The sequence below is a fragment of the Anomalospiza imberbis genome, chromosome 4 (genome assembly GCF_031753505.1).
Source record: "Anomalospiza imberbis isolate Cuckoo-Finch-1a 21T00152 chromosome 4, ASM3175350v1, whole genome shotgun sequence".
Classification (NCBI taxonomy): Eukaryota; Metazoa; Chordata; class Aves; order Passeriformes; family Viduidae; genus Anomalospiza; species Anomalospiza imberbis.
The window spans coordinates 3,218,208-3,232,268 of NC_089684.1; the positions used below are offsets into that span (position 1 = coordinate 3,218,208).

At 34.5% G+C, this 14,061-nt stretch overlaps 1 protein-coding gene across 5 annotated transcripts in view; it reads left to right on the top strand.

The window, feature by feature from the left end:
• Positions 1-14,061, top strand: part of MICU3 (mitochondrial calcium uptake family member 3) — a 48,538-nt gene that overhangs the window by 23,287 nt on the left and 11,190 nt on the right. For 3 of the 5 annotated variants that reach the window (XR_010998019.1, XM_068186817.1, XM_068186816.1), the window contains exons 7-11: positions 1,408-1,479; positions 2,807-2,845; positions 5,221-5,316; positions 10,216-10,316; positions 10,616-10,787. Coding sequence is in view for 4 of the 5 variants with exons in the window: in XM_068186817.1 (XP_068042918.1) it covers positions 1,408-1,479; positions 2,807-2,845; positions 5,221-5,316; positions 10,216-10,316; positions 10,616-10,787 (480 nt within the window). In the remaining variant the exon portion in view is untranslated. The remainder of the gene's footprint in view (positions 1-1,407; positions 1,480-2,806; positions 2,846-5,220; positions 5,317-10,215; positions 10,317-10,615; positions 10,788-14,061) is intronic. The other 2 variants (XM_068186819.1, XM_068186818.1) reach the window with 1 other exon arrangement.

A 14,061-nucleotide genomic window follows, 5' to 3' on the forward strand; every position in this document is an offset into this window, starting at 1 on the left:
TGATACACAAAATATTCTGATCTGTATTTGCCTTATAGGAAATTCCAGAACTCAGTAGTCAACTTTGGAAATTCATAAAGTGCATGCTTATAAATTAGTTTTGTTTATAAATGTAGTGCTTGGTACTTAGTTACTAAGAATTGAATTCTTTCATTTCAGCGTTGTCATACCCCTGCAGTAAAACTTGCTGATTCCTTTGTCTGTGTCATCTGCCTTCTCTGAAGTAAAGATATCCCGAAATTTAGTTTGGAAAATTTCCTTGCAAAATGTATCACACACACTTTATGTTTCACATTCCAATCCCTGTGGAGCTCTGTGTACATGCCATTACATTATCAGGTTTTACCAGACTTCTGGTAGGTAAAATTGCTCCTTTGAAAAGACAGCCACAATTGTGTCTGTATGCCAAGGTGTTTGGTTCTGAAAATACCATATTCTAGGTTGGACAAGTTTTTCAGATCAGGGTTTATTCCTTTTCCAGCCCACTTACAGGATACATGAGACAGTACAATATTTTCACATGGAGTTTTTTTAAAAGCTGGAGGTCCAGTAGAGACCTAGATGGTATCATCGTTAATACTTTCTTCTATTGCTAAACACTCTGAGACTTTTTTCTAATGGTTTGGGAACGTTAATTGGTATTACTATAAATAATGATACCTAAATAAACAGGTACTTGCAGAGAAAGATAAATACAATCCAGTTCTTGCTCTGAAGACTTTACAAAAATTAATATGCTTAAGAATCTGTATGTTTGAAATCTTGTATTTAGGTTTTCTCAGAAGTCATGTTTAAAGTTCTTCATGTTGAGATAGTTGTGAAAGGGGTATTTTACAAGACCTGAAGGTGTTCTTTGAACAGACTTGAAAAGAAAGGGTACTTGATAAATTACTCTTGAGGAGTAGTTTGTTGCTGCTGAAGGGGAATGTTTCACCCCCACCAGGTGTTTCTACCCCTCCCTTGTGCCAGCAGGAGTAAGAACTGATCAGGTTGGAAACTAATGTGAAAAAAAGATTGATCCAGCTGGCTACATAACCACAGAGATACTAATTAGAACCTGACACAAAAGGATGTGCCTGGAGGTGGTGAAAAATGGTGGAACTTCCCCTTTTTATATTCGTCAGATTGGCTAAATAGGACATTCTTAGTATCGTGCTCCCAAGTAGAATTGTTACCCTTGCTTTGTGGAAAAAAAATATTTCCTTTTTCCCTTTCTGTGTGATGGTTTAAGTCATGGAAGGAATATGAATGCATGAGTAGGAGCAATAAAGCATCCTTGAAACTCTGATATCTCAGTAAAGAACTGCATTTTAATACTGTTTGTCATGTTCCTTATGATGAAGGATATTGTTATGCACGTGAAAACAGGATGAACACTAAATATGAACAAATTGGTTTGGTTTTTAGCTCCAAGAGATCTTCAGGAAAAAAAATGAGAAGAGGGAAAAAAGAGGAGATGAAGAAAAACGTGCAATGCTGGTAAGTAAAATCAGAAAAGTTGCATCTGGTAGTTTGTTTGGGTTTTTTTTTTTTGATGTAGTAGAAAATTATGTGCGTATATATTTCACTGATCACTTTTTTTAAACACTAAATTCATATTGTTAAAAGAATAGGCATAACTTTACATTTAGAAAAAAAGTAATATTTAGCCTAAACTGCAGTTACTGGAAAAAAAGGGTAAGTGGTTTATTTGAAGGGAAAAGTAGTGTTTAGATACTGTAGTAGATGTTATGACAGTAGAATAGATTTCATTTGGAGTTTAGAAATCTAGGGAAAAGTGAGTAGTAATCAGCCAGTGTTACTGTCTATAACAGTGAGAGATCTCAGTGGGAAGACCAAGTTACACACTTGCTTTCAGAACTAACTGAAGCTGTTCATGTAGACCCACTGATCCTGGTGCTTGCTTTCCACATAGTAGTTTTAAAATGGATTATGAAATGTTAGAACTGAACTTAGATTTTATATTAAAATTTAAATTCTTACTAAATAATGCTTACGACCAATGCAAAATATATTAATTTGAATAGATTTTTGTGGAATATTTTTGTGGGTACTCACATAATGTTAAATTTGCATTTCACGCAAATAAATAAAAAGGTAAGTCATAAATAAATGAGTCTGTGGTGGTTTGTCTGAGGGATGGCAGCAGTAACAGGTACTTTTTTACTGTTGGAAAAATAAATATCAGGGACAAATCTCTGCCAAGCAGAGAGCAGAAAAAAATAATTATGTTCATTTGCTATTTGCATATTTATGGAAAAAAATCCTTATTATACGACACATTTTGACATATCAGCAGAGCTTCTTAGTGTCCGTTATACTTTTGCCAACATCAATGCTCAGTCTCAGTTCTTTGTCCCTGAAACCACAGTAAGTATGATTTTCAAGAATTATTACTTTTTAAACTTTCCCTGAGAAAAAAAAAAAGAAGGATTCTTTTTCTTCCCACCCAGATAGACCAACCTGCTCAGCTTTTCAAAACTGTAGGTGGGTTGTTGAATTTCTCAGAGACAGTTTATTTTGAACAAAGAAAACTTATATGTAAAGGAAGTGCTTTTGGAGAATGCAAAGATTGCAAAATGGCACATAAGTCCTGAGGGTAATCTCTAAAAATCTGTACTTCCCTTTTGAAAATTTGAAGAGTAAGACTGAAAATAAACCATGTTTTTCTTCACTGTCATTTTGAAAACAAATAAACAAATAAAGGTTTGCTTGTCTTAACCTATTCTGTTGTCTTTTTTCCCCCTTCTTTTGTCTTCATTCTGACGTGTGATACTTGGCTTGGCCCATTTTTGCTGTATGTCAGCGTCTTCAACTTTATGGATATCACACTCCTACTAACAGTGTATGTACTCTATTTTCAATTGATGCAGTCTTCACCAGTGAGATGAAATAATGTGCTATAAGAAAATCTATTGTATTTATCTTTTTCATCAAGGAAATGATTTCTTCTAATCAGTAAAAATGTGAGGAATCTTGACTTACATAGAAGATTGTTGCATGCATGCTGAACATGCAAGCCTCTCAGGAGGAAAGGTTGCTCTCTGTTTCTATGAAATGGAGGAAACAGTATTTTTAAGGGAAAGTACAAAATGCATTTCAATAAACTGTAGACATTTTTTTAATTAATGTGTGAGATTAAGTCATCCTGCATGAGTCATTTGATCCATCTCTTTCTTTCCTTGTGTATAGTGTGAATAATTAGTCAGTTGAATCCTTCACCTCTTTGTTACTCCCCAAAAAGAAATCTGAAGAGAGCTTTCCTATTTTTATGCTTCACCTTCAGAACAAATACGTAAGAACTTTCACTGCTGAACTAGGAAAGGGTTTTACAGAAAATATTCCCTGTATTACTTAGGTGACAATAAACTTCTTTATAATAATTTTTGAGGGCTGAAAAAGAGAAGGAGAAAGAGATCTTATGAGGTTTTTAATGTCTTCATCATGACCTGATTAATTTCTGGATCATGGCAGAAGTAGAACAGTTTTTTTAAAAACAGATGGATTTTATGTTTAAATAGAAGAATTCATCTTGTTGTGGCATTATTGTGATATTCCAAGTGACAGGATTGGATCCAGGAGAATTAGATGACTAGTGAAATTCGAATTTTAAAATTTGTTTTGCTGTATAATTACTCACAGAAATGCACAGATTTATTTGTTGTGAAGTTGGCACCTACAATTGGAGCAATATGCAGGAAGGAAGTCTGTTGAATTAAAAAGTGCAGTTGACATGATGTGCAGTGATGTGAGAAAAATGAAGTAGAATATGCAAGGCCTTATGATTCAGTAGATTTCATATGAGGCTTTACTGTAGCAAAGCTTGCTGGACATTGATTGCCATATTCCCATGCTTCCTCCTGTTTCAAACTGAAACCAAACTAGTTAGGTATTCTACTTATGTAATTTTCAGCTTCAGTAAAAACATCTCCTTTTGGACTGCAGCCATGCCCAAGCACTTTATCAAAATAATGCCCATGTGTGTGCTGTATTTATTGCCTTCCTACTATCGGAATGGAGATCTCCATGCAAAGGAGACCCAGGTGTGTAGGAATTCAGTAAATCCCTCATCTCCAAAAATAGATATTTTGGGCTTCTATTTCTCCTACTGAAACAAGACGTGTAGCAGTCTTTTGTTTCCCTTGATGTCCCGAGGAGTTGAAGATACCCAGGTTCCAAGGAGATGCAACCTAAAATGTCTGGGATAGTTGAACATGCTGTCTCATGCCTGAGGCCCTTCTCCTCACTTCATCTGACAAATCAGTTCTAATTTTTTTAAATGCATTGAGGTCCATAGGCCATAAAAAGCATATGGTGATGTTTTAAATGAGTTAAATATTTTAGTATTTTAATTTGTGTAGGTTAATTCTTTCAAGTCATGTTCTGGTGCATACTGCATTTGTGTCTAAGACTGCTTTGGCATGTAGTGCGTGAGTGCTTTCACTGGCCAAATGCCAACCAGAACATGATAACTGCGATGTGATGCATGTAAGGGAAATGAAATGTGCACAGCCAGAAGTACTAATTCAATTGACTAAAGTAACTAAAGTTACTAAAGTAACTCCAATAAGAGAACAAATTCAGTGAATACTTAAAATAGACAATTATAGAATTGTATGCTTAAAATAACGTGGTGTTCATTCTCATGACAAGGTAAGTTTGATCATCAGATGTGGACGGTGTTTTCCTGGTAAGTATGTTACAGTTGAAGTTGAACTTACTAGGCTTGTTTTTTGCCTTTCTTTGTTGGTGCAATGATGTCATCATAAATATCAGATCAAATTATTTTATGTAACTAGTGACATTGTGATATTTTTTATTTTGCCAATGAAAAAATTAATTCCGTAAGTATATAAATTGATATTTTCTGGGAAAACAGAATTGATAGAAAAAACACTGGCAAAATGCTGAGTTTAAATGGCCATTTTGATATGTACTTTTAGTAAATATTTTCACTTCTGCTTCCTTGAATTTATTTTGTTTGGGAAAACGGAGTCTGGTGATACTTTTGGTGCAGCCAAGAGCATTAAGCAAATAGCTGTAATAGACCAGTTTTCCTTTCATTTACAAAGTGTCATGTAACTGGTTAAAATGTCACTGTTTAGAAGCAGGAGAAGCAAGCCCTGCTTTTGAAGATCAGTTAGAAAATATTTTAAAGTTTATAAATGGTTGTTCTGTTGTTTTTTGTTTTTCAAACAATTGTGCTTCTTGAAACTGCAGGTTCTTAAAACAGAAGGAGAGGACCTTGTCCCCAGAAGCTATTGGGATACTTTGAGACGTAGCACAAGCCAAGCACTCTTTTCAGACCTTGCGGAGGTATAAAACAACCTCTCTGGTCTCTGCTCCATAAACAGACTGCTATTTTATTTATTCTGTTCTGATTGCTTTCTTATGTTATGCACCTTGTTTCTTCTTTTCCTTTTAATTACATTTTTGTTTTAAAACTCAGCGTTCTCAGATCAAATAAGCATGGCAGTTCAGTTAGAGAAGTAATTCAGGAAATCTTTGTCATTTAGACGTAGTCTAGTAAAATGACAACTTTATTGAAAGTTGTAGCCCTTTAAGCTTTTAGTCTTTATATTCTTAATGTGCTTTTTATGTATCTTATCAGAGCCAATCTTCACAAAAAGTATAATGCAAAGATTAATTTAATTATTGGAGAAAACCAGGAACGTTTTAAGGTAATCAAAACATTGGTCCATCTTTTTTATATTACACGATCATTATGGAGGTCTAGAAATACCTCTGAGCTGTCAAATTAATTTCCATAATGCTTTAAATTCTAATAATTCTTGTTTCATTATCTGCTTCTAGATAACTGAGTTAGATATTTCTTTATATTCATCATTTCAGAGGGTCAGAAAACTAGATCATTTATGCTTTTCTGTGCCCCACACAGTGAGAGTGATTGCTCTGCTGGTAGTGGCATAAAGAACATCCAGCAACTCCCCACTGACTCTGGTCTCAGAGTTCCATGTTTCCTAAGCGGATCATAATGAGAAAAAAAGAAACTGAAACTGAGCTCCGGAGTAAAACAGTTTTTTTCCTTGGTTTGGAAGCAATGTGTGCTTCACATTAAAAGTAGTGTTTTGTCCCTGCTGTTCTGTGCAGAAGCTATTGAATAACCTGAGGACTTTGATGGATTTATTTCTGATTTCCAGGCTAAATTTACTCACAGTCTCTTTATATCACTCTGCTGTTCATTAATTTTCATAGGGTTTTTTCTTCTTTAGTGTTAATCTTCATACTCATGGTTGTGTTTATAAATGCAGTCATAGCCCTCTGTTTAAATTTATTTTAATTATGGGTCAAATAAAATAAAGTATTTGATTTTTCTTTTAAGGTAGAACCTACATTTTCTAGGTATCAAATAAGCCTTTTCTGTATTTCTCTCGGCTTGTATTCATTTGCCCTTCAACAAAACAAAATGTGGTGTTACAAAATTGAGTTTTACAACAATATTTATAGTAATATCCATAGTAATGACATGTACATAGTAATCTACAAGTAAAGCAGTAGACCCAGCCTATCTTCCCTTGCTTCTACATTGATGAGCTTCTGAATTATTAATCCAGTTATTAATCCTAATTTATTCCACCAAATTTTAAAATCCAGAATATCAGTGCTCTTGTCTAATCAGATAAGGTGACATAGAGGGGAGAGAAGGCTTCTAATTTCACTGATTATTCAAGAAGCTTGGGCATTGAGCTTTCTGAATGAAGTGTCATCTTAGTGTACAGTTATTGGGCATTAATTCAGTTCCAAGTATAGATGGACTTAAATTTGGTAATCTCTACACACATTTAATTTGGATACTAATCTGATGCCTCAGATTAGTATCTGTAACTATACTGTAACTGAAGCTTAATAGCAACTATACTTAGTAGTGATTTAAATTCTCTGTAAAGTGTGTAAAAAGCCTGTCTGCTCACTAGTAAATCATTTTATGAAGAAAATTCATGTTCTGCATTTTCTCCACTGACAATTTCCCACTTCTCACTGTAATTATCTTTATCTTGCTTGGTTTGGGCCAGCTGGCTTTCATCCATATTCTTATCTCTCCCAGGTACTCTTACATCTGAATAATATTATAGCTATTTGTAGTAAGAAAGTGATTATAAAGCAAGGTGACATTGGGGTCTGTGTTGTTTCATAGGCTTTTGAGAAGTCTGTATGTAAGTTGAAAAGGAGAGTAAATAAGGTCTGTTGCTATGGGAATCAAAAGGTCTCTTAGGGAGGGTAAAGTTATTTATCACAACTCGTTTTCTCTAGGACAGTGTATAATACTGTTTCTGTTCTTACTGATTTAGCAATTCCACTGTCCTGTTGGAATATGGCAGTTACCATTAAATTCAGTTTTGGGGTTTATTCTTAAATTACTAAGTGAAACTGGAAATCAGTACGTTAGTTGCCACTGTTGGAAAAATCAAGAGTTTTCAGTAAGAAAGCTCATATTAAATCAAATCATAATATACATACTTAATTACTGGGATATGTTGGTAAAAGTGGAATCAACACTCATAAGCATTACCTACTTTTAGTCAACCCTTGTTAATCAAGAACTTGAAACTAATTTTATGGAACACGAAATAAATAGACTTTATGCAGTTCAGGTTAGAAAATAGAAAGGAAAAGATATTGCTATTATGCAGCAAGTCAGTCAAGTGATTGAAACACTGTCTTCAGTCTGTCTCTTTACCTGCATTTGTATACCAGTTAGTGTAAAGGTAAAGAAAAATGACAATGATTTTATTCTCATTTAAATGACTGCAAAATATACTTGATCAAAATTGAGGCTCGTATTTGTGTACATGGAAACAGGTGAGACAATTTAATTTGCTCTGAAAATAAAATAAAATAAATTTTATCATGAAAAATAAATAATAGATTTAAATGATTAAAGCTTCTGGTTTTATCCTTTACCATATAAAAGATAATTTATTTAATGCTATCAGTGCAGAAGGAGTACAGGAATAGTTTTCAGTTGCCTGCAGTTCTTCAGAGAACCATATTAGGTTGAGTTTCTGCAGTGAGGTTTTTGTTTGGGGTTTTTTCATTTAGTGAGGCCAGCCAAGTGGGAATTGTGAAAAGACTTACAGATTGTATTTTTTTTTAAACAGTTCTTTAGATATGGGCGAATGCAACCTAAGACTAAGGTTTTGAAATGTTTTTGCAAGATGAAAGGCTGTAATTTAACATTTGATATCTTTTCAGTGTACTTGAGGGAAATTGTTTGAATGTGCTCAGGGATTTAATTGCTTAAAAGACATAAGAAATCAGGGTATCTGCATTTCAGTATATTGTGTCCTGTAGTGGAGGATAACAATATTAAAAGACAAATAGTGATTGCTTTTCTGAATTAGTTTGCTCACTTGAAGAGCAGAGCTCTCTTAATTGAAGCGCATGAAATATCTCTACCTCTATATACACTATGTCATCTTATTTCTCCCTGGAGAAGAATATGAGAATAAAGAGGAAGCTAGAATACATGAAATGCAATCTTGAGAATCCTAAACTGATTATACTAAAGAACAGAAAAGTCTCCCTCATTTCTTTAGATTGGATGCTGAAAGGAAGGGATTTGTGTTGTTGCTGCCTTGTGTTTTTCCTCGTTGATACATAAATACTCTTAATGAATGTTGCACTTTAGGTTTTTTACAAATCAGTATGTAAATTTGAAAATAATATAGTGTATTTTAGAGAATGTAGGTGTGAAATTCTTTTTCATGGTACATGGTTTATCGTGATGTTGAACTATTGCATATTGTTCAAAATTTTTTCCTGGTTTCTTCACTTAGAGTTTCTTTGTCTGTTACAAATTTATAGCCTGTTCAATGAAGAAATAGTCTTGAAGGACTCTTGAGTGTGGCTTGCGGGTTTATCCGTGTAGATCTTTACGGAGCTGTATAAACAGTTTTCTATTCCTATGGTAGATCCCATGGGTTCATCATGAATCGCTGTAGTGCTAAATTATTACTGTTACATCTCCCAAATATTTGCTGGGTTTCTGTACCATGCCTTGTTCTGTACTGTAACTCTAGAGTCAGACAAACTTCCTAATAGCTTGCCTAGGAAGAGCAGAGACTGCTCTCCTACTCTTTGCTTTTCAAATGGTCTTGTCTTTATAAGACAAATGAGAGCTTGGACGGGAGGCAATCTCTAAGCAGGTGCAGTAAGGAGACTGAATACATTACTTTTTCAATTTCTAATGCTGGCAAAAGCATGTTAATTCCAGGAGCACAGTGTCATGTTGGGCTACTGTGGCTTATTCAAGAACCTTATATTACTGAATTATTCTTTAGCTGTTCAGTGTATCAAGAGCTTCTTTTTCAAAGAAGTAAAATCAATGCATATATACAATAGTTAAGGGCAATGAATATGGAGTAAAAAAGTGGAATATTATGCAATCACTATACACAGATTATAGTTGCTTCTGTTTAGATTCCTGTTTACAACTTGTGCTATTACAAATGGTCAAAATTAGTTGGCTTTCTCTTCCAATTCTGGCCCTCAAAACCTTTGTTATTTATTAAGGAAAAAGTATTAATAAATATTCAGAGATTCCAGTCCTGCGCAGAGACCACAACCAGGTACATGAGGAACAGTCTTAAGAGAAGTAATCCAAATATTACTTCATTATTTCAAAATATTTTATAATTCTGGTGTTTTAAATGTATTTGGGCAATAACATTTAAGATGTAGCTGTCTACAACTCACAGAAAAGGATCATGTAAAGTGCATCTAACTGATGTGATTTTGGAACACAATCCCATACTTAATTTTGAAATATGGAATAAGAGTATATGAACTAATGTACTTTAATTTCTTTGTAGTTTCATAGTAGAAGGGAAGCGAGATTGTGTACAAAGGGAGTTACATTTTATGGTTTACCTTAACTGACAAGATTTTTTTTTTCCTCACAAGTTTCTGGTTTTATTTTTCATACCTTTTCCCCCTTCATTGCAGCTTCCATTACATCATTCTGTTAGTTAACTACTTTCTACTAAATGCAATTAACAGCTACTGCTATTTTGTGTGAAAATTGCATGACAAAATTAATGTAATGGATTGCATTAAAATCTTTTTAAAAACTATAAACATGAAATACAAACTCTTTTAATAGCAAAGTCTATTATGATGATAGGCATTCTCAGATTATACTTCTGTATCTGACCCAATCATGGCCTTTAATTTTTTTTTATTCTAATATTTAAGCGTGCTGATGATATTACAAGTTCATTGTCAGATACTACACTGCTTGTACACTTCTTTGGCAAGAAAGGAAAAGCTGAACTGAACTTTGAAGATTTTTATAGGTGAGTCACAACTTCATTAATTCCTTGTAAAAAATATTTGTATAGTTGTTCTAATTAATGTGTACTACATTACTATACACGTAACTTATGCAGGTATTTATGTTCCCTTTCTGTGTTATATATACAAAGAGCAAAATAAAACAATAAGTGGCCCAATAATAAAAAGTCCTCTTCCAGCATTGCTGCAGATTTTAGTTAGTTTGGGTGGAAAGGTTATACCCCAGTCCTGTCCTTATTTAAGGACACAAACAGTAGAAATATAAAGTATGACAATTTCTTCACGTTTTTTTATGCTTTAGATTTATGGATAACCTGCAAACTGAGGTTCTAGAGATAGAATTCCTTTCCTACTCTAATGGGATGAACACCATCAGTGAGGAAGACTTTGCCCATATTCTCTTGAGGTACACAAATGTGGAAAATACATCAAGTTACCTGGAAAACATGCGTGGCAGTATTCCTGAAGAAAAGGTAATTACTCAGCAGTGGACCACAGTGTGCAGTCCCAGTGTCATTAACATGAAAACATAGCTTTGTTGGACTGAATTACTTAGCCCCAGGATTTTATTTTGATCATTAACTGCATGCCTGGTTTTTCAGATTACTTGCTGAATAAAATGTAGAAGAGTAAATAGCTTAGAATTATATTCCACAGGATTTAGCTAGTAGTATTGTTGAAGTTTAGATAGAACATAACAGATAGATAGAACGGGTTAAATTGCAAAAACCATAAGACATTAAAAATAAAAATTTTCTCGCAATGAATTATCAAAAACCCCTCTCTCTTTCTGTCTTTCTCTCATTCTCTCTCTCTCTTTCTCCATCTTTCTCTCCTTATCTCCTTCCTTCCTTCCACTGCCACTGGAGTAGCATCTCCTCAGAAATAACATCGCATTTTATCTCATTGTTTTATAGTTTTATTAGTGAATTGCTTGTAATTATTGTTGGGTGTGTGGGTTTTTTAATGACTGAAGAGACAAAAATGATAATATAAACAGTAAAGGTCAGGAGGTAGATAGTCCTTAATTTGTTTAACAACAAATACTTTGTCAGAAGTGTATCTGAGACAAATGTAGTAGCAACCATGCATGAGTGATAATCTATAGGATAATGTTAAAAGTAGCCCTTCAAACAAGAGATGTTTTGGATATACTTCTTCTGTTTGTGTTTACAGAAGAAGATCAGATTAATCTGTCCTAGAAACCTAACTCTTTCAATAGCTGTATCTTTTAATAGCATTGACACAGCAGAGCTTGCAAAGAAAAGTAATAAATCAGTTTGAACAGTTTGTTTAGGTTTTGTTTAGGTTTTGTTTTTATTTGTTTTTATTTATTTTGTTTTTATCTTACTTCACAGTAAGTAAGATCAGTCAACTGACCTGATAGAAGCACAGTCCAAAAATCAACAGTTTTTTGTTCAGTTATCTGGATTATCTGATTCTTCCTGTGGTTGTACAGCTGTTAGGGCCACTGATTGTTAAATATAGCTGGGAAAGGAGGGCTGTCTCTTTTGACCAGATTTGATGTCAGATGATGTGGTTAATTAAGATTGTGATCAGAGTTCCTGCTCAGTCACCCTTTCCAAGTTCCTGGTCTACGCACTGAGGTGCTCAGATCAAACTGCTGTAAAAGGTCTCTGCAGCTTTCAATATTCAGAGCCAAGACAGTGCAACAGAATTGCTATAACAGCATGGTTCCAGATGGAAATCTAAAAAAAAAAAAAAAAACAGAAAAGAAAAAACCACTCACTTTGGATGTTGTGTAGAAACGGTAACGTAAGTATCATTTAGGAAACAGAAAAATGATGACAGTTGCAGTTATAGAAATACTTTGAATGTCAAAGGTAACTGTTCAGTAAATATACAGACACTTTATTTTGAACACAAGGTAGTAGTCTTTGAAGTTCATATCTACGTCTTCCAATGTCATAGCAAGTATTCCACTGTAGTTTCCTCTTCTTGGTCTCTGGTGGGACCAACAGTTAAGGAAAACCTCCATGTAGAAAGCTTTGTCATTCAGTTACAAATTTGCTTTTATGCTGTGATCTGGCAATGTCCTGACACTGGACAGGTGCCAAATATTTGGGTATTTGAGGTATGCCATGTGCTACACCTCCATTGAGTGAAACAAGACATTGCTGTTTTCCATAACTTTGTATCATTGCCTTGGTAAATGTGCTGTCACTACATCTCTTACGCTGGCCACAGGCTTTTAAGAATAGGACTTTGCCTCTTACTGCCATGGAGGTGTTGTTCATATGTTGTTCAAATGTTAGCAGGTTTTTTTGGCTCTTGTCATAACACTATAATTTGAAAATTATAAAATTTGCTCTTTATTTCATGATAGTGATGTGCTGCAATACTAATACTAACCAGAGGATTCCATTCAGAAGAAAAATTAGTTGAGTCTGTAAAGTAATATGCCTGTACTCTCACAGCTGGCAATGTTATCCTTCAGGCCGCTGTACGAAGAAGCCCCTAAAGCAGCATGATAATCTTTTATCATATTTTAATCATGTCAAAATGTTCAGCTGGCATGCTGCCTGCTCACAGGATGTCTTCCTCCTTTTACTAACTAGATGCCAAGCAGTGATTCATGTAAGCTGGCATCATGAATTACTACAGATATCAGCTCCTGAAGAAAGTCTGTGCATTTTTAGCAGCATTGGTACATTAATCTGATTTTTCTTTGCTATAGTAAAATATAATCTATCCATATAAATTAAAAAGTTAGCTTCCTTTTTTTGTCATGGTTTAATCCCAGCCATTGACCAAGCCCCACACAGCCATTTGCTCACTCCCCCACCAGCAGGATCAGGGAGAGAATTGGAAGGGTAAAAGCCAGAAAACTTGAGGGATGAGAAAGAGCAGTTTATTAGGAAAAGTGAAAGTCATGCACACAAACAAGATTTTTGGAGTAGCCTGACCTCTTACACTTATTTTTTTGCGTTCAGAATATTTACAGATAAATTGGTGCACATTAAGGGTTTGTGAACCTAAAAATGTCAACTCAAGACTTGGGTGGATATTCTCTACAACTGCTGTTTTGCCATAGTACCTGAGGCTCCTGGCTGAGAAATGAAGTTTCACTGATCTAGGAATTTCACAAATGCATGGCAGAGTTATTCCAGTCCCATAGAGTTTTCAGTCTAAACACAGTGTGAGAACTAGAACTTGGACACACAAACTAATAGTGTCAAATGCAATGAAACAAAAAGACAGTATTGATAATGTTAAATTCCGTTTTTAAGATAAAAATTTAAATAAGGTGGTAGTTCTCCTTGTGTATATGAGGGTTTCCTCCCAGTTGTGAAGGATCTGCTTGTTGAGAAAAGCAATTCATGGTGGAGATGGGCCAAGCTCTCCAAAGAGTTTATAAAACTTAGCTAGTGGTTAGGTAGGATCACTTGAGCAGGGATTTACATCTCAAGTGTGTGGAGACCTATTAAATTCTTCTATTATAACAATATGATGCTGCTCTCCATATTTCCCCAGTCCTTGCTGTTTCATATGGGTTGGCATCCAACCTCTGCCATCTTCTGGCACAAACCTTCATTTACACGTTTCCTGTCTTCCACCATACTATATAGACTATGTATATGTTTGAGCAGAGACATAGATCAATGTTTTAGTTTGAACATAAAGGCTCACAGGTCTTACTAATTGCCTTCAAGTATATTTTCAGAGACAAGTACTTAAATAGGATGAAAGGATAAAAGAATAAAAGCAAATGAAAAAAATAGCCAA